We start from the raw sequence: 19,940 nt of genomic DNA, 5'->3' as shown, positions 1-19,940 counted from the left end.
GGACCTTATGTAAAAAATGTTGCTAAAATGGTGAAAAGATTGAAAAGTAAAGATAAAAATTAGGGAAATGATGTTTTAAAAAATCAAAAGAGAAACCTTGTATAGAAGTGGAGCTGGTAGACCACACAGGTCAGTGTGGAAGGGATCCGCAATGATTTGATGAGCGGGCCCTCTGCCTTTGGAGGGAAGCTCTTTGATCCAAGAACTGATGGACAGCCCTAGTGAATGACCAGCAAGGGAATAAAGATTGAGGGGTTGTGTGTGTGTGGCAGGGAGGCTTTATTTGGTGGTAGTGGCAGGAGTAGTTTCCTGGAGGTATAAGTGTAATTCTAGACTGAAATTTCATTTGAATAAACATTAATTATGATTATGAAGAAAATGTATTGTATATAGCTTCATATTTTTTAAAAAGATTTATTTATTTATGAAAATCAAGGAGAGGCAGAGAGAGAAGTAGAGGTCCTCCATTTGCTGGTTCACTCCCCAGTTGGCTGCCACAGCCGGAGCTGTGCCAATCTGAAGTCAGGAGCCAGGAGCTTCCTCCAGGTCTCCCATGCAGGTGCAGGGCCCCAAGGCCTCGGGCTATCTTCCACTGCTTTCTCAGGTCACAGCAGAGAGCTGGATTGGAAGTGGAGCAGCCAGGATTTGAACCTGCAGGCAGTGGCCTTATCCACTATGCCACAGCGCAGGCCCCAAGCTTCATATTTTTGATTTACTTAACTTTGTGAGTAGATCCTCTTCTGGTATATTATCACTTGCTATTATTTCCAATTTATTTTTAAAAGATTTATTTATTTATTTGAAAGCCAGAGTTACAGAGAGAGAGAGAGGCAGAGAGAGATAGAGAGAGGGAGAGAGAGGGATCTTCCATCCATTGATTCAATCCCCAGATGGCTGAAGCAGCCAGAGCTGGACCAGGCATGGGGAATGACCCATGCTAGGAGCTAGGAGCTAGGAGCCAGGAACTTCTTCCAGGTCTCTCATGTGGGTGCAGGAGCCTAAGCAATTGGGCCATCTATTGCTGCTTTTCTCAGGCTATTAGCAGGGAGCTAGATTAGAAGTGGATCATCCGAGACTCGAACTGGCACCCTTATATGATGCCAGTGTCGTAGGCAGCAGTGTTCCCTGCTATGCCACAACTCCGGCCCCAATTATTTCCAATTTTAAAATGAGAATTAACCTGGGGCCGACACTGTGGCACAGTGGGTTAAAACCCTGACCTGGAGTGCCTGCATTCCATATGGGTGCTGGATCTGGTCCTGGCTTCTCCTCTTCCGATCCAGCTCTCTGTTATGGGATAGCAGTAGAAGATGGCCCAAGTCCCTGGGCCCCTGCACTCACGTGAGAGACTCAGAAGAAGCTTTTGGCTGCTGGTTTTAGATCGGCACAGCTCCAGCCATTGTGGCCAATCGGGGAATGAACCAGTGGATGGAAGACCTCTCTCTCTGTCTCTACCTCTCTCTATAACTCAGTCTTTCAAATAAATAAAATAAATCTTTAAAAAAAAAGAAAAGTGAGAATTAACCTTATCCGTGATTCTAAACTTTGTGGTTGGAGTCCAGGCACTGGATTATCAGTGATTCTCAGCCAAAGGGGATTTTACCCCTTTCCCTTCCCCACCAGAGACTGTTAAAGTGTAGACACAATTTTTAGCCATCACAGCTGTGGCGGAGGTTATCTTGGGGTAGAAGCCTTGGAGGCAAGCTAAACATCCCATAATGCAAAGGACACTCCCTACAGCAAAAGAATTATCTGGCCAAGATGTCAATGAATGTGAAAATTGAGAAATGTTTGGATAAATATTTCTCATCTTTTCAAAAGACCATCTCTTTGTTTTCAAATTTAAATCTGAGGTGTAGCTAGGAAAATTTACAAATAAAGATTAAACTAAAAGTTAATCTGCTTTTGAGTATTAAAAGTGTATTTTTGGCTTAGCTAAGTGTGGGCCAATACTTTAATATGGAATTTTAGGAGAAAAAGTATTCTTCCAAAACATGAGTGTCCTGTGTTTATAGTAATCCAGCTTTATTTTTTAGTGGGTTTTCGTTACTATTGTAGCAAATCCAGGCACTTAAAGTGGCCAGCTGGGGCACACGCCAAATATCTATTTCCATTAAAAATATTGTACATGTGTATCTGGAGATTTAGGTGTTTGTTTTCACAGCAGTAGGTTTGTAATAATAAACTATATTTTTATTTGCTCTTTTGTGTGCAAACTAGAAGATGGTTGACCATATATATATTCCTTAGTTGTATAACTTCTTCATTGAAAAATATATTTGTATATTTTTTTAAAAGATTTATTTTCTTTATTTGAAACACAGAGTTACAGAGAGAGGTAGAGACAGAGAGAGAGAGAGGTCTTCCATCCACTTGTTCACTCCCCAGATGGCCGCAATGGCTCGAGCTGCGCTGATCTGAAGCCAGGAGCCAGGAGCTTCTTCTGGGTCTCTCATGTGGGTGCAGGGGCCCAGGGACTTGGGCCTTCTTCTACTGCTATCCCAACAAAAATCTAAACAATATAATCCACTTAGGCAAACATTACAACTTTCCCCCAAAGTTACTGGATAACAGTAAATATTCCTTTGCAGGTTAGCACATTTTCCCCTTTTCCATGACTTGATGTATAATTATTTAGGCATTTAAATTCTATTTGTCTTTAAGGCATGATGCATAGTAGGTTTTAATTCAGTGCCCATGAATAATGATGTTTCATAGGGAGAAAATAGCTGAATTGTTTAAGATGGATTTTAATTATATAAGTAATGCATGAAGACCGTTCAGTGTGAAGAAACTAAATAGCAGAAATATTTAGAGTGAGCATTTAAGTTTCTGTTCCTCCCTAATGCCTTTCCTTTGCTTTCCTGGAGGGCAGCTACCATTAACAATGGCTCCTTTATGGAGGTTAACATATTGAAGGTAAACAAAAACAGAAGAGTCCATGAATATTTCTAGTTCTGTCCATTTTTTCTATGCTATAGTCCAAATGATATTGGTACTCCATAAGGGACATTTAATAATATACCATAAAGCTTGGAGTATGAATCCTGCTATTGAAAATAGTAAGGCCTGTGGCTGGCACTGTGGCGTAGTAGGTTAAGCCTCTGACTGTAGCACTGGCATCCCATATGGGCACCATTCATGTCCTGGCTGCTCCTGTTCCTATCCAGCCTTTTCCTAGGCTTATGGCCTAGGAAAGCAGTGGAAGGAACTGGAGCTGTAGCGTAGCGAGTAAAACCCACTGCTTGCAGTGCCAGCATCCCTTATGGGTGCTGGTTCCAGTCCTGGCTGCTCCACTTCTGATCCAGCTCTCTGCTATGCCATGGCAAAGCAGTAGAATATGGCCCAAGTTCTTGGGCCCCCGCACCCCAATGGGGTACCCAGAAGAAGCTCCTGGCTCCTGGCTTTGGATTGGTGCAGCTCCAGCCATTGCGGCCAATTGGGGAGTGAATCAACAGATGGAAGACCTCTCTCTCTCTGCCTCTCCTTCTCTCTCTCTCTGTGTAACTCTGACTTTCAAGTAAATAAGTAAAAAAAATTTTTTTTTAAAAAAGAAAGCAGTGGAAGATGGCCCAAGTACTTGGACCGCTACTACCCACATGGTAGACTCAGAAGAAGCTCCAGGCTCCTGGCTTCAAATCAGACCATCTCTGGCCATTGCAGCCATTTGAGGAGTGAACCAGCAGATGGAAGACCTCTCTCTCTTTATCTTTATTTCTCCCTCTCTCTCTGTCTGTAACTCTGCCTCTCAAATAAATTAATAAATCTTTTAAAAAATAGTAAGGCCTTTCATTAACACAGAGCATTTACATTTTGGAAGTGTTTTCATAGCTGTGTGCATATTTCCCACCCAGCACCCCACAATCCTGTAATACTTATAAGAATATCTATTGTGTGCAAATTTGAGTTATTTGTTACGGGTATTTTACCCTATTTATCTCTGTTTCCCTTGTCTACATGGCTGGTTGCGATTGGCTTGCATTTTTTTTTTTTAAGATTTATTTTATTTGAAAGTCAAAGTTACAGACGGGGCTGGGGGAGGTCTTCTATCCCCTGGTTCGCTCCCCAAATGGCTGCAGTGGCTGGAGCTGGGCCAGGCTGAAGCCAGGAGCAAGGATCTTCAGCCACATCTCCCAAGTGGGTGGCAGGGGACCAAACACTTGGGCCATTTTGTGCTGCTTTTCTCAAGTCATCAGCAGGGAGCTGGATCAGAGGCGGGGGAGCCGGGACATAAACCGGTTCTCATTTGGGACGTTGTTGTTGCAGGCTTTACCTACCATACCCCATGGCCTGCATATTCGTGTTCATGGTATCATGTTCCAATACTGCCTTAAATTCTTCATTTTTGTCAATGCCATGCCACAGTAATGACCTTGATTCCTGTGTTTAATTAATTGCTGATTTTACAAAATACCATTACTTTTTCCAGACAGCAGAATATTTGCGAATACGTGAAACAGGCATCATTTTTTCCCCCATGATTGATTTCAGTGATAGGATTTTCTTGCGAATCCTGAGGATGAAATAAAATCCTGGGAGGCTGCTTTCCATCTCTCAGCCCTGGCAGGATTATCTTTGGATTCAGGGTCTGCAAGGTATTCTGTGTTATTTCCTTCCCCCTATTCAAGATCTCCTGCAGCGAGGTCCAACTGAGAAATCATGAAAATGTCCCAAAGGCACGTACAGAACTTGCTCTTATATTTTTCCACTGCTGCTGTCAGTTGCGACTCTGCCTGCAGCCCCTTCTTGCTGTGCTGTGGCTCACATGCAAGCTCTTGCCCTTGCAGTCCCATTACCCTTTGAATCTGCCTCCTGCCTCCTGCCACTTCCCTCTGGAGTTCATCTCCCGCACTGATGGCAGAGCTGTACTTCTGAGACGGTGCTCGTTGCAAAGTGCTGTCACCGCATCTCAGTGCTCCTGTCCCTTCCTTGCCCTGCAGCCCAGCTTGTGTCCTCACCAGGAGCTGAGCCCAGTGGGAAGCCCATGGCAGCTTGAAAAGCCCCACTCTGACTATTGGCTTTTCCAGAAGTATTGTGTGCTTCTTGGAATTCTTATCCTCCTGGTGTTTGCTTTGAGAATAATCCTCCTCTATGAGCAGCCTCCGCCTTGCTCACCCCCACACCCAGGCTGCAGGGTTATATCCTGTTACACAATTCTATGTGTGGGTTACATCCTTCTAATAACCCCAACTCTGGCCTCTTTTTCTTACAGTTAGAACTGTGAGTATCTCCTCCCCTAGGGTATGAGCTCTTTGAGGACAGAAACCCTGTCTGGCATCCGGCAAGTAAGTAGACGTGAGTGTAATTGCTCTATGGGTGCCTTAAGACAACTTTCCCACTTCCACCTTTGTAGTGAAGTTGAAGCTATAAACTGAAGTGACTGCTTATCCTAAACATCAGGGCACCTGTATGTCATTCCTCTTCCCTCCATTGTTAGACAGTCAAAGGCTGTCTAACCCAGTGGACTTGCTGTGATGCAGGATGTGGAAGTGGATATTAGGAGACAAGTAGAACTAAGTTTTGAAAGTTTAGGGGAATTATTTTATGGTTAAAAAAAGCAATGATAAATACTTCCTAGGAGTAATGTACAATATGACTACTTTAACGCTTACTAGGTAACAAAATTGATGTACTTAATTGCATATGGATTTAAAAAAGAAAAGTATTTGAGAGTCAGAAGGACAGAAAGAGGTAAATAGAGGGAGAGAGAGAGAGAGATTGAGTGCACTCCTTTCCACTGGTTCACTCCCTGAGACCAAAGCTGGGAGGTCGGTCCAGGTCTCCCACTAGGAGGCAGGTTCCCCACTGCGTGAAGCATCACCATTGTCAACCAGGGACTGCACTGGCAGGAAGCAGGAGTCAACAGCTGGAGGTGGGCATTGAACCATGGCAGACTAATAGTGGGATGTGGCTGTCTTAACTGGTGTCTGAACTTCTAGGCCACATGCCAATCCCTTGCAAGTTTTTTTTTTTTTTTTCTCATTTTGAATACTTTTTACTTTACTGAAGAGGATATTGGTACATTCTACACCTTACATTTACGAACTCTAGTAGTTTGATCTAAATAGTATTGACTTGTCCTCCCTATTTGAGAGAACTTGTTTTCAAATTAGTGATTTAACATTAATTAATATTATAAAACCAAATAAACAGGAATGCTACTACCTTAACTTTTTGTGCTAATTTTGATCTCACAGTTCTTTTTGTCTATGTCTGGGGGTAGAAATTAGCAGCTTAAAAACTAAACATTCCAACATCCAAGGGAGGAATGGGGTAAAATGTTGAGTATTTTGCTGTAATCAAGTCTTGGGAAGCATTTGTGTACCTTGGAATCTTATTGTCTTAAACACAGAGTTACCAAGATTGGAATTCCTTCCATCCCTAAGCTCAGGGGAGTGGGTTGGGGTTTGGGATGAGGGAAGGTGATTGTGGTTAATTTAATGACCTTGTATTGCTTTCTGTGACCCATTAGCTGGGTGTGGCCACCCCAAATGCTTCTAAAAAATTGCTTCCCAGCACTGATGCTCCTGATGAATCTTGACCCTTCCAAACTGGAATATTTGATGTTTTGATTTTCAGAAACACCATGTTCATAATTTTATATTTAATTGAATGTTTATACATAAAAATAGAAATGAGAAATCATTGCCTTTGATTAGTGTTTATGATGGCATGTGAAATAATGACTTTTATTTTAGAAATGTACAAGTAGTTTTTCTGATACTGCTTTATAAGAAGTAAAGTGCCCCAAAGAGGTATTTGTGTGTGTGTGTGTGTGTTCATATTTTTGTTCTGTAAGTGAATGGAGATGGGGAATGTGGGGAGCAGCCCGGACTGGACTGAGTTACTGGAATTAAGACTTATTCTATGCATCTGCTCTCCCACAATATGGCGCTGGGAGAGAAGTAAACAGCTTCCGCACAGCTGCCTCCAGTTCAACCAATTAACTGTAGGACTTGCTCCTGATTGGAGAGCAGCGTACTCGGCGTGTGGGCAGCCGAGTTGGGATTGGCGGAGGAGGACTATAAAGGAGGAGAGAGACGGCATGCACCGGGAACATCTAAGGGGAACATCTAGCTGAAGGAACACCTGTGCAGCCCCCGAGAAGAGCCGGCCGGCGGTGTGCCGCTCCCCTGCGGAAGTGGGGAATGTGGCCAGGGGGAACTGCCCTTCCACGGAGGTGGAAGGGATAGTAGCCAACCCGGGAAGAACCAGCAGCAAAGCCGGGGAGGGCCGAGCAGACGAGAGAACAGCGCAGGGTCCTGTGTCGTTCCTCCACGAAGAGGGGGAGCGACAGGGAAAAAATTGAATGTGATTATTGTAGGCTAGAAACTCTTATGTGTATCAGCTGGGTGATGTTTAAATAGACAAACAATATTTTTGTGTGACCTCCTTTACAATCTTCGTGACCTCTTTCCTGTATAATTGACATAGATGAGCAGGCTTTCGGTAGTTTTGAAAGGCACAGGAAGCATCTGCTACAAGTTAACTGAGACAGTATTTTCCTTCCAGTGAATAAGGAGAAACCATAGAGGGGCCGGAGGGTGGAGCAGAGCTCCCTGGTGCCCTCGGTTCACACAGGTGGTGGCTATCATATTGCTCTCAGTGACTGACTCATCCTTCTCAGGTGGTGTGGCCACAGGCAGGTCATCCCGCTGCTACAAGGCATTCCGCAAGTTTGGACCTTCCCTCAGTTAGTGGATTCGTTCTGCTGAGCTGTATTTGACCAGGTAGTCACACAGATAAGCAGCAGCTCTTCCAAATGTCCATTCTTAAATATTTACATTTAAGCAGTTGCAGGGTGGAATGGGCATTTAGGTTAGCAGTAATTTAAAGACAAATTAAACTGACCTTACGCAAACACGTCCTTACACTGGCTGCTCATTCCTGTGTTGCCTCAGATGGGGCATACACGCCAACACTTGGAAGTGGTAGCTGTTTGATGGTTTGATGGCAATAATAAAAAAGTTGGTTTTGGGCTGGCGCCGTGGCTCAATGGGCTAATCCTCCACCTGCGGTGCCGGCACACCGGGTTCTAGTCCTGGTCGGGGTGCCGGATTCTGTCCTGGTTGCTCCTCTTCCAGTCCAGCTCTCTGCTGTGGCCCGGGAGTACAGTGGAGGATGGCCCAAGTCCTTGGGCCCTGCACCCGCATGGGAGACCAGGAGAAGCACCTGGCTCCTGGCTTCGGATCAGCGCGGTGCGCTTGCCGCTGCACACCGGCTGCAGTGGCCATTGGAGGGTGAACCAACGGCAAAGGAAGACCTTTCTCTCTGTCTCTCTCTCTCTCACTGTCCACTCTGTCAAAAAAAAAAGTTGGTTTTGTAGATTTCTCCATTTATTGCATGCTTCTATGTGGCCATCTATGTCTAAACATTATTTCTGTTTTTCAGAACGACCAGGTGAAGTTGTTATTATCTCTCTCTTACCGTAGAGCTACCGAGACTTCAGAAGCTATTAGTCATATGCTTAGCCAGGTTCTCAGGGCTTAGTCTTTCAAGGGCACACTGCCTCATTTAGAACTCACACGGTCAGGATTATGTGGCGGATTTTCAGTCATGACAGTAGTTGACTTCCAGATTCCCGTCTCTTCTTTGTGAGGATCAGTTGGTCACCATGGCTTGTCTGCCTGTTGCTTTTCTCTTTGTGAAAGTGTAAGGGGTAGATAAGAAATAATGTGAATTGTGTGTGCCCATGTTGGTCTGTGTGTATCTGAGAGAGGGCAGGAAGGAGAAGGAAGTAGTGTGGTTGATACCATAACTCTTCCTCTGCTACCAGTGGTTGGGGTGGGTAGGACTACTTACTTCAGCCAGGATTGACTGGGGTTGAAATCCCTTAGGACATAATGCATCCATATCAATTTCAAGAATCCTTGACCCAGAGACTATCAGTTTTCCTTATGCAAAGCTAGATTTAATGCACTTCTCAGTTATATTGCACTATAATGCATCCTTTAAAAGTTCAGAATGGAGATTAACAGTGCAAGAATCTGTGGTGACAAGTCAAATAGGCAATTAAAAAATGTCATAGTTTATGAACGTTCTGGATGTAGTCATGCTTTCTTTCCTCACTTCTTTTTTGGATGCCTTGCGTCATCATTTCCTAAGCGTGTCTTCCCACACATCTTCTGTGATAAGATCTTTGAATGCTGGAGCCAGCACAGAAGAGACCTGTGACCAACCGCAAATACTTGAGTGGCACAAGTCTGTACAAACATTGACAGGCTAAAGAACACAGGGAAGGAGGCTGGAGGAGAATGTACATTGTGAAGGAAAAGATTCTCAAAGCTGTGCTTGGAGTAAAGGAGGTGTGCAAGTGCTTGGGCAGGATGGTGCAATATTAGCAAACAAGGCAGAAGAGTAGCTATTTGAAAACTTCTTGCTTGCCATCTTCATCGGAGGCTGGTGATCAAAGCTAGAAAATGTATAATAGTCATGGCTGAGAGTGCATTAGAGCCTGAACTATGGGTCACGTGAAGAGTCACACTGTTCCTTCCGAGCATAAATCTGCTTCCCAAGTTAGCAGTGGAATTGTGGTCTCATAGAGCGCATCATGGTCTTTGAGAAACTACAAGAAAAAAGGAGGTGGGTCATTGTCCTAATTAAGAGGAGCACATTCGTTTCTTTTTTTTAAAATTTATTTTTATTTAATTGAGAGAGTTATATAGAGAGAGGGAGAGGGTGGGGGAGAGGAAGAGGGAGAGGGAGAGGAAGGGGGAGGGGGAGAGGGAGAGGGAGAGGGAGAGGGAGAGGGAGAGGGGGAGAGAGAGAGATCCATCTTCCATCCATTGGTTTACTCCCCAAATGACTGTAACAGCCAGGCTGGGCCAGACTGAAGCCAGGACCTTGGATTGTTATACTGCTAACTATTATTGTTAACATAAGAAGGCTAAATTTAACATTTATAATTATCAATTCCTGAATTTACTAGAGTCAATTAAGTAATATAGGAAAATTTATTTTGATATAGATAATGTGAATATTGAAGATTTAGTTAATTATAATACTGTGAATAATATATTCATAAGACAAAAGGGGCACAAAACAACCCTATAATAAGAAAAATAAAACTGAAAATAATTTAGATGGCATTTTATGAGTGTAATATTCACATTTTAATTTCCATCATTGTGATTCATTTCAAACATTACAAGGATAAAAGTAGTTGTTCTGTGTGTTTGAGTGTAAAGACATTAAAACTTGATGTAATTTCCAGAGTGTATTCTTCAGAATGGGGAGGGCAGTACCTGGCTATCATGTTCTAGGGACAGCACTGAAGGAATTGGGAATGTTTAGCCAACAGAAGACTTGACAAATATATGGCAGCTGTCTTACAAACTGAAGGGCTTTTAAACAGGATAGTAAATTTGTTTACATTCCTAGGAATGAACAAGAAGCAAATCACTGAAGTAGGTACAAGGGAACAAAGGTCAGTGGTAGGGAAGTCAGCAAGTCAGATTGACCAGTGATGGGGGGGGAGGGCTTGGAATGAAATGGTGATCACTTTAATTTTGGAGCTCCAGTTGCACCCACTTGTTTGCATTCCTTGGTGCTGTTCCAAGGTTGCTTTGTCTCTGAAGTCTCTTTGTCTCTGCAAAATGTTTGCTTCCTCATTTGTCCTTGAACTCCCAGTTCCATACACAGTAATTAGATCATGGTGTGCCTAGTAAATGTTGTATGAAAGAATGGCCCAGGGCAGGGAACTCTCCTGGGTTCCCAGATAAGAAGACATCCAAACAGCCAAATGAACAACAACAGATTGTGTCTTCCTTCACCGTGCTACTTATTTGTTCCTGCTTTGAGTAGCTAGTGCAATAGAAATTTGTTTCAAAATTACATGAGAAAAAAAGATTTTTAAACTGATTATTCCTAAAAATGCATTTCCCTTCCCTGTAATTTGGATTTTTAAAATCATAGATATCAATTTAAATTTAAATTAAATTGCATTCAAATTAAATAGCTGGGTTTATTTGAGGTTTTTAGAATTAACACAAACTGTCAACTCTTAAGGATTTTAGTCAGGGACAAAGAAAATAATTATTTTCAAAATTGGAATGCTTTCAAAGAAGGAAATAAAATACACAAAAATGGTGCTAGCAGAGTTTTGCAAAGTGGCCTTTTCTCTTTTTTTCCTGCAGCAGGATAGTCCTGGAGGTACGGTAGGTTGCATGCCAGTGAGTAATATCCCTGTGTGTTGCTGTTCAATATAGGCTGATTCGAAAGTGATTGAGAAGTGGAGGGATGGTGTGAAAGACTTCTTAAGGACGGAGCAGGCTGCCCAAGGGGATGCTGAAGGTCTGCAGAGGCAGCTGGACCGATGCTCTGTGAGTTCTGCTAATCCGGGGACCCTGCGTGCTGAATAACCTTTCTCTTTCCTTGTTTGTTGCTGTTATTAACACTGGAGGAACATGATGTGATATTAAGCCTTGCTATCTTTCATCATACAATTTTTTTGATCTTATGACTAATAAAAGTGTGTCTGATTAATCAGAATTTTATTTTGGCCATCGCTGTAGACTGTTGACTAGCATGAGAACGAGAGCTGTTTCAGTTCACTAGGAGCTGCTGTCTTGTCACAAAGCAACCTCAGTGTGGTAAACTGTAGTTGCCAGCTGTATACTGCTTTTACTGTTCCATGTGTTGACGCTTTAAGAAACACATGAAGTTTGCTAGTAATACTATGTGCAATTTATATTTGGTGAAATCATATGTCTTCTTTAATTAAAACCATTATTCCTCACAAAAAGTCAGGTTTTTTCAGGCAGAGCTGGCAGATGGCTCTGTCAAATGCCCATGTTACCTGACTTCTTTTAAGGCACAATATTTCTGAAATAATTAAAAATCCTGATCTCTATGCAGTCCATTCTTGCAGTATCTGCAAGGATCCAAGCAGAGAAACTATAATTATGCAATCCACTTATATAGGAATAAACTCAATGTGTATTTGTTTTATGTGTTCAGACATTTGTTAATGAAATAGACACAATTGAAACCTCTCTGAAAAACATGAAAGAAGTAGAGACTAACCTTCGAAGCTGCCCCATTGCTTCAATCAAAACTTGGGTGCATTCAAGACTAGCTGACTACCAAAGCCAGCTGGAGAAATTTAGCAAGGAGGTAAGTTCTTCACCTGTACTGAGTCGTTTGCTAGAGTTGTAAAACAGTAGCATCTCCTGACTGACAAAATTGATTCTTTAATTCATCCAGTTTTTTTTTTTTTTTTTGACAGGCAGAGTGGACAGTGAGAGAGAGAGAGACAGAGAGAAAGGTCTTCCTTTGCCGTTGGTTCACCCTCCAATGGCCGCCGTGGCCAGCGCGTTGTGGCCAACACACTGTGCCAATCCCGGCACACTGCGCCGATCCGATGGCAGGAGCCAGGTACTTCTCCTGGTCTCCCATGGGGTGCAGGGCCCAAGGACTTGGGCCAACCTCCACTGCACTCCCTGGCCACAGCAGAGAGCTGGCCTGGAAGAGGGGCAACCGGGACAGAATCCGGCGCCCTGACTGGGACTAGAACCTGGTGTGCTGGTGCCGCAAGATGGAGGATTAGCCTAGTGAGCCACGGCGCCGGCCCTAATTCATCCAGTTTTAAAAACAGTAGCCAAAGTAATTAGAACATGGAGTCAGTTGGAGCAAGAAAGGGATTTTCATTTTTTTATAATTGAGGGAGAGTACTCATTGTCCAATTTGGCTCAGGATTTACCTGTATTTCTTGTCTTAAATTCAGTTTCAGACACACATTGGTGACATTTGCTTTCCCAGGACATTTGGGAGTGTTCACCCAATACTTACAGCCATTCATCATTTGTTTATTTAGCAAATATTTATTGACCAGCTGGTAATTAATTTTTTATCAATGCCTGCTGTCACGTATTATTGTAGTTACTTGGGATACAGCATTACACAGGGGAAAAACAGCTCTTCTCCTTCTCCTTCTCCTTCTCCTGGCAGAGTTAGTGAGAGAGAGAGAGAGAGACAGAGAGAAAGGTCTTCCCTCTGTTGGTTCACTCCCCAAATGGCCGCTAAGGCCGTCGTGCTGCAGCCAGCGCGCTGCGCTGATCCGAAGCCAGGAGCCAGGTACTTCTCCTAGTCTCCCATGCGGGTGCAGGGCCCAAGCACTTGGGCCATCCTCCACTGCCTTCCCAGGCCACAGCAGAGAGCTGTACTGGAAGGGGAGCAACCGGGACTGAATCTGGAGCCCCAACCGGGACTAGAACCCGGTGTGCCGGCACCGCAGGCGGAGGATTAGCCTATTGAGCCGCGGCGCCGGCCAAAACTGCTCTCTCAGGAGCTTGCATTCTGGTGAGGCAGGTGAACAATGAATAATGCCAGACAGGGATAGCATGGAGTTAGAGCAAAGTGGATTGTTTTCAGAGAGGATGATCAGAGGACTTTCTGAGACTGGGGCCGAGAGTCGAGAACTCTAAAGGAAGGGCTGGGTCACGTGAGGTTCAGGTGAGAACATCCAGGCATGAGGAAGGGCCAGTTTCAGAGCTCTGTCGACAGAAGGAGTCTGATGTGTTCCATAAGAGATAAAGAGGGCTGGTAGTTGCAGTGGAGCAGAGAGGAGAATCAGCTGGAGAACAGTGTATCTGAGGCCAGCAGGTGAGCAGAGGATGGATTCAGTATGACCCTGGAGGTAGGCACTTTGGATTTTGTTTCAAATATGTCATCACACACAAAAAATTTGAGGATTTTGAACAGGGACGTGACATCTGATAGATCTCTTAAGGTCACTTGGGATGTCATTTGGATAGTTTGCCCTGAGAAGGCAAGATTGAAGACAGAATATTTATGAGGTTGTTGCAGCTTTGGAGCAGGGGAAGGCTGCTTAGACCAGGGAAGAAGGGGTGCAGATCAAGAAATATTAGATTCTGACTGCATTTTTAAAATGGAGACGGGACCTGGGTAGAGGATCAGATGTTTGATAGAGGAAAAAGTGAATGGTGAAAGACAGCTCAGGATTTTGGCAAAGCTTCCCCTTTGTGTGAATTAATTGTGATGCTCGTTAGTGGAGTAACAAAGACTAAAGGAGGAGCAGCTTTTTGGGATGCAGGTGACATGGTGACCTCTATTCTGGTGGGATCAAATTTGGGATACTGTTAGACATTGGCTGCTGGCCAGTGGAGGTTTCCCACACTTGCTCCCTAAAAACTCAAAGGGGCTAAAGGGACACTAAGAAGGAAAGGTTCAGTAAGAGAAGAGAAATGCCAGGGAATGTGTGGTCTGAGAGGCCAGGGGGAGAAAGCTGTCCACAGTGCTGAAGGCTGACATTGCTGAGGCCCATCACAACTGCAAATCACGCTGTAAACTTGACCAGATGGATGCTTTTATGACCTTGATAAAAGTGGGTACAGTATTGTTTTTGGGAAAAAGGTTATTGGAGAATGTTGAAAAAGCATGGCAAGTGAGGCGCTGGGACAACAGCTGGAATCAACTCTGAGAAATTTCTCTATGTAAGAGAACTGAGAAATGTCATGAGTATTGGAGATGGGGATCCAAAGAGGTGTTTTTGGGCCGGCACGTGGCTCAATAGGCTAATCTTCTGCCTTGCGTTGCTGGCACATCGGGTTCTAGTCCCGGTTGGGGTGCCGGATTCTGTCCCAGTTGCCCCTCTTCCAGGCCAGCTCTCTGCTGTGGCCCAGGAGTGCAGTGGAGGATGGCCCAAGTGCTTGGGCCCTGCACCCTTGTGGGAGACCAGGAGAAACACCTGGCTCCTGCCTTTGGATCAGCGCGCTGCGCCGGCTGCAGCGCGGCGGCCATTGGAGGGTGAACCAACGGCAAAGGAAGACCTTTCTCTCTGTCTCTCTCTCTCACTGTCCACTCTGCCTGTCAAAAAAAGGAGGTGTTTTTGGTCCACTCAGTAATGAGAGAAATTAAAGGATATTTGCATGCTGGAGGGAAGGACCTTGCTTAGAAAGAGCGAGCAGTTGTGAGAAGAGATTGAGAGAAAGAATTTCTGAAGTGAATCTGCATTGATGAGGGCTGAAATCACTGCTGACGGAAGGGAAGGCAAGGCAAGCATTTCAGTGCTGGAGAAAGGTGATTCGTTCTCTTCCACTTACTGCAGTTTTCTTGGTGAAGTTGTAGATTATTGATATCTGAAGTGACTCACAAGGTAAAAATAAAGGAGGCAGTCCTAGTGATCGAATATATGTAGCACTTAATGCAGTAATTTTTGGCCAATGTTCATATAGGAAAAATTTATATTTGCAACACTGGGCATTTTGTTTCTGTTGTTTTACCCTAACTTTTTAATTTTTTTGAACATGTTCAAATGTAAAGAAAAGTGAAACAATGATAGAGGAGCACTCTAAAATACCCATCACAAGATTTGCTAGTATTTTACATTTGCTTGCTTTCTCTCTGCCTCTTTGTGTATGTATATGTATATACACACACCCTCTTCTCCTGGCTAGAAATGTACTTTGAATAGGAAGTAGAAAGTACCAAGATTCTTCTACTAAATTGTGATATCATTATGACACTTAGGAAACTATCATTTTATAAGATCATCCAATATCCTAGCCAGATTCGCATTTCTGCAAATGTGTGCTGGGATGATGGCATGTGCCTGAAGCAGCTGAGTTTTCTGAGAAAGTAAATAGTGAAAATGGTGTGGATGTGGCAATGTGGAGCAAGGAAGGCAAAAAGTCTATATCTGTCTCTATGTGTTTATCACTCAGCTGTCTGTCTCTCCATCCACACATGACAACCTAGAATTCATTGTAAATTGTTATTGATTTAAACATGGGAATAAGTCTGTGGGAGATTTTTAAGTATACTCAGGAAAGAGGTAACCATGTGTTGTGTAAGCAATCATTTAGTGCAAATCTAAACTATTGTATATCCATTGACTAGTGAAAATGTTGGAGTAGTTTTAGACAAGCATAATGTTATCAAATTTTTATTTTGCTAAGAAATTCCAGGCATATAGAACATATCAATGCACAAAAATGGTCTGTCTCATCTGTTACATCCATGCTATGAAAAGAAGACCATTTTAATGTCAAGTTTATAATCTCACAATAATTCATTACTTTGGAATTTTATTTTTGAATTTGAGAAGGGGGGGGAGAGAAAGCGAGGAAGGGAGGGAGGAAGGGAGGGAGGGAGGGAAAGAGAGAGAGACAGACAGACAGAACCAGACAGACACAGAGCTCCCATCTGCTGATTCACCCCTGAGAAGCCTGCAACAGCTGGGTATGGGCCAGACTGAAGCTGGCAGGTGGGAACCCTAACTACTTGAGCCCTTGTCTGCCACCTCCCAGGGTCTGCATTAGCAGGAAGGAGGAATTGGGAACCAGAGCTGGAGCCTAGAATAGAACCCAGGTACTGTGATATGGATGTGGGTGTCTTAACCACCAGGCCTGACATCTGTCCCAAGACTCTTCTTTTCTTTTTCAAAAACTCATTATGGTGTCTTTATTTTTCTTATTTCTTTGTGGATCAGGAAAAGTAACAAAATCATTAGTGTTCAGAAAATGCTAGTAAAGAGAATTTTCTGGAAATGAGACCCACGAATCTGTATTTCAGCATGTGTTGACATAATTTATCGTATTTATAATGAAAAGCTCACCGAGTTGAACTGCTCATTGAATGGGCCTAGGAAATTTGACCGTATGCACTGCTGGCACTGGCTCCAAGTACACTGTATAAGGCAGTAAAAGAAAAGCTCCTAAAGCGCCCCTGTCTATTTTTGACTGTGACGCCAAGAGGAAGGAACAGGAAAGCCACAGACTCTTACTTAACCTGCTCTTGTGAACGCCATCCGATTCCTGTACCAGCTTTTGGTTACCATCAGCTTAGCAGCCAAGGCAGCCCTGGGAAGTGGCCAGGGCTGTGAAGGGGGATGAAGTGCCCATCTTGGCTTCACTACTGCTGTGCAACAGTATCCTCTCCTGCAGTGCAGGTTGGTCTGTGCTTAGGCCAGACTCTAAAAATATTTACAACCTTCTCTGAAATATTTCACTAAAGTATTGAACCAGATTCAGACAACTATGTATGTTCTAATGTACTTTTTTGGTGTCTGTGTGTCTTAGGTGAGTATAATAGAGGATTAGAACCAAAGTTTTGTACAGCAATATTTTAGAGGCATCTTTAGTCAAAACCTTCCCCTCTCTGATTTTTGAAAGTGAAATCTCAATGAGAAATCCTATTAAAAAGGAGAAAATAGATATTTTGGCTGCTTCCAGATTTTCCTGTTTTTCATAATAACTGTGTAATTATAGTGATATTATTTGCTGTATATGCTTTTGTTGCATATATGTAGATTCTACATCTGCTATTACTCTGTAAAGATTCAGCATTTTCAAAATTATAATGGGTATTTCTAGATTGGGTTAATATCTAAAATATGCAAAAACATCCTAGTTATAATATTATTTTCATCATTGCTTATTTTTCACAGCGTCAGCACAAATTGTATAAAAGATAGAAAGTTATCGCCGTGTCCTTAAATATTGAAAACAAGAACTCGACATAGAACAAGTTAAAACTGGTTTATGTGGGGGAATGGCTTTTTCTTTCTAGATTGCTGTTCAAAAACACAGGTTGTCCGAAAGTCAGGAGAAAGCCGTGAACCTGAAGAAAGACTTGGCCGAGATGCAGGAGTGGATGGCGCAGGCCGAGGAAGAGTACCTGGAGAGGGATTTTGAATACAGGTCCCCAGAAGAGCTTGAGAGTGCAGTGGAAGAAATGAAGGTGAGACTGGACCGCCAAAGTCGGGAGTTCATAGCTTCCTCCTCCCTTTAGAACACCCGGCAGGCTGTGCTCTGCCTGGCCGTAGCACCAGAGGTGCTTATCTCGATTCACAGTAGGATTCAAGATTGTGTAAATTTTATTCATTTATTTTTGTTTTACTCATTTTCATTCCTTTGAAAGGGAGAGTGAGAGAGAGACTGAGAGGAAGAGAGATTTCTTTCATCCCCTGGTTCAACCCCTAAATGCTCCCAGTGGCCAGGTCGGGCTGGAGCCGGGAGCTAAGTGCGCAGTCCCAGCTGGGAAGCAGGGACTCAAGGACATTGACTGCTGCTTCCCTGAGTGCACAGCAGGAAGCTGGGCTGGAAGTGAAGCCAGGAGTCAAGTTCGGCCTTCCAGCGTGAGAGTGGGCCTTCCAATTGGTGCCTTAGCCACTGTGCCGAGGGCCCACCCTGGGTTTTAACTGTAGAGGAGTGATATAAAGCTGCTATAATTTTAGTGTGGAAAGGAGCTGGCAGCACATCGGTTCTTCTTGGCTTGTGAGTGGAATCCGAGGGCCCCTGAGGCCATCTGCACTGCTGGCCCCTTGGGGAACCACTGAGAATGACTTCCAAAATCTCTGGGAGTAGATGTGAGGAAGACTTGTAATTTTACTTATCATAGAAAATACATATAACATAAAGTGTGCCATTTTTATCATGTTTAAGTGCACCATTAATTACATTCGAAGTTTATGCAACAATCACCACTCTCTGTTGCCAAAATTTTTCATATTTTTTTTGTAAAGAATCGGAGAGAATTCTCCAGTTAGTTGGGTTTTGTCTTGATTTCCCCTTATTCAGGTAGCAGTCTTCTAGCTAAAATATGAGGTACATATGAATCCCCAACATTGTTAGAGGAGATGAGAGTAGTTTCGATACTCCTTGGAGTCACTGCATGTGTTATGTGTAAACTTATATTCCTGTGTCAATAGTCTTGAATATTTCCTTTTTTTACATAGTGAAAAAACTGGGCATCATTCCCAAATTTCTAACACTGCTTCAACTGTCCTTGAGTATTGAAGCTAAAGGAGAGAGTTCCTTAAAGACTATTTTTTTTCTTTAGGATTAAGCAACACAATGAATGTTTTACCCAAAAGGTAACTTGCCTAAGAGCATACCTGAAGCACAAATTTCTGTGAAGTTGTTTTCCAAAAAAAGCAGAGGCCGGTTTAGTGGCTTAGCAGGTAAAACTGTGGCCTGTGATGCTGGCATCCTAAATGGGTGTCAGTTTGTGTCCTGGTTGCTCCACTTCCCATCCAGCTGCCTGCTAACAGCCTGGGAAAAGCAGTGGAAGATGGTGCAAGTGTTTGGGCTCCCTGCCATCCATGTGGGAGACCCAGATGAAGCTCGTGGCTCCTGGCTTTGGCCTGGCACAGCCCTGGCCATTGCATCCATCTTGGGAGTGGACCAGTTGATAGAAGATTTCTGTCTCTGTCTCTGTAAATCTTTTAAATAAATAAATAAATGCATCTTTAAAATAAATCAATAAATAAAAGGAATTATATGACATTCATGCATTTTTAAATGAATTTATGTATTCATTTTTTTAAGATTTATTTATTTATTTGAAAGACAAAGTTATAGAGAGGCAGAGGCAGAGAGAGAAAGAAAAGTCTCCCATCTGCTGGCTCACTCCCCAGATGGCTGCAATGGTCAGAGTTGGGCCTTTCTGAAGCCAGGACCCAGGAGCTTCTTCTGGGTCTCCCATGTGGGTGCAGCAGACCAAGCACCCGGGCCATCTTCTACTGCTTTCCCAGACCATAGCAGAGAGTTAGACCAGAAGTGGAGCAGACGGGACTTGAAAGAACACCCAGAAGGGATGCTGGCACAGCAGGCAGTGGCTTTACCCATTACACCACAGCACCGGCCCCTCATACCTTATTGTATATGAGTAAATATGACAAGAGGCTTATTGACAGTGATATTTTCTTTGAAATACCCTTTAAAATATAGCTTTTTTTGAAAGATTTTAAAATACTCATTATATCATAAGGTATATATTATATATATGGTACATATAAAGGTATATATAAGGTATCTATAATATATATTAAGGTATATATAAGGCATACATATTATATATTTAAGTATATATAAATTATATAATTTATTATATAAATTATATGTAAATATTCTGTATTTTAAATATTGTCTGCCATGGTATGTATTATTTATTGTCTTCCTTTTCATTATTGGCATTGT

General features: G+C 43.1%; 1 protein-coding gene across 16 annotated transcripts in view; it reads left to right on the top strand.

The window, feature by feature from the left end:
- The window catches only part of UTRN (utrophin), a 580,255-nt gene that overhangs the window by 191,238 nt on the left and 369,077 nt on the right, over positions 1-19,940 (top strand). For all 16 annotated transcript variants that reach the window (XM_089333656.1, XM_089333655.1, XM_089333653.1 and 13 more), the window contains 3 exons: positions 11,208-11,321; positions 11,959-12,114; positions 17,530-17,700. In XM_089333656.1, the coding sequence (XP_089189782.1) occupies positions 11,208-11,321; positions 11,959-12,114; positions 17,530-17,700 (441 nt within the window). The remainder of the gene's footprint in view (positions 1-11,207; positions 11,322-11,958; positions 12,115-17,529; positions 17,701-19,940) is intronic.

The sequence above is a fragment of the Oryctolagus cuniculus genome, chromosome 5, assembly GCF_051225735.1.
Source record: "Oryctolagus cuniculus isolate XC-2025 breed Fujian yellow rabbit chromosome 5, ASM5122573v1, whole genome shotgun sequence".
Taxonomy (NCBI): domain Eukaryota; kingdom Metazoa; phylum Chordata; class Mammalia; order Lagomorpha; family Leporidae; genus Oryctolagus; species Oryctolagus cuniculus.
The sequence above is the reverse complement of the archived record's forward strand: the minus strand, read 5'-3'. Positions and strand labels throughout refer to the sequence as shown.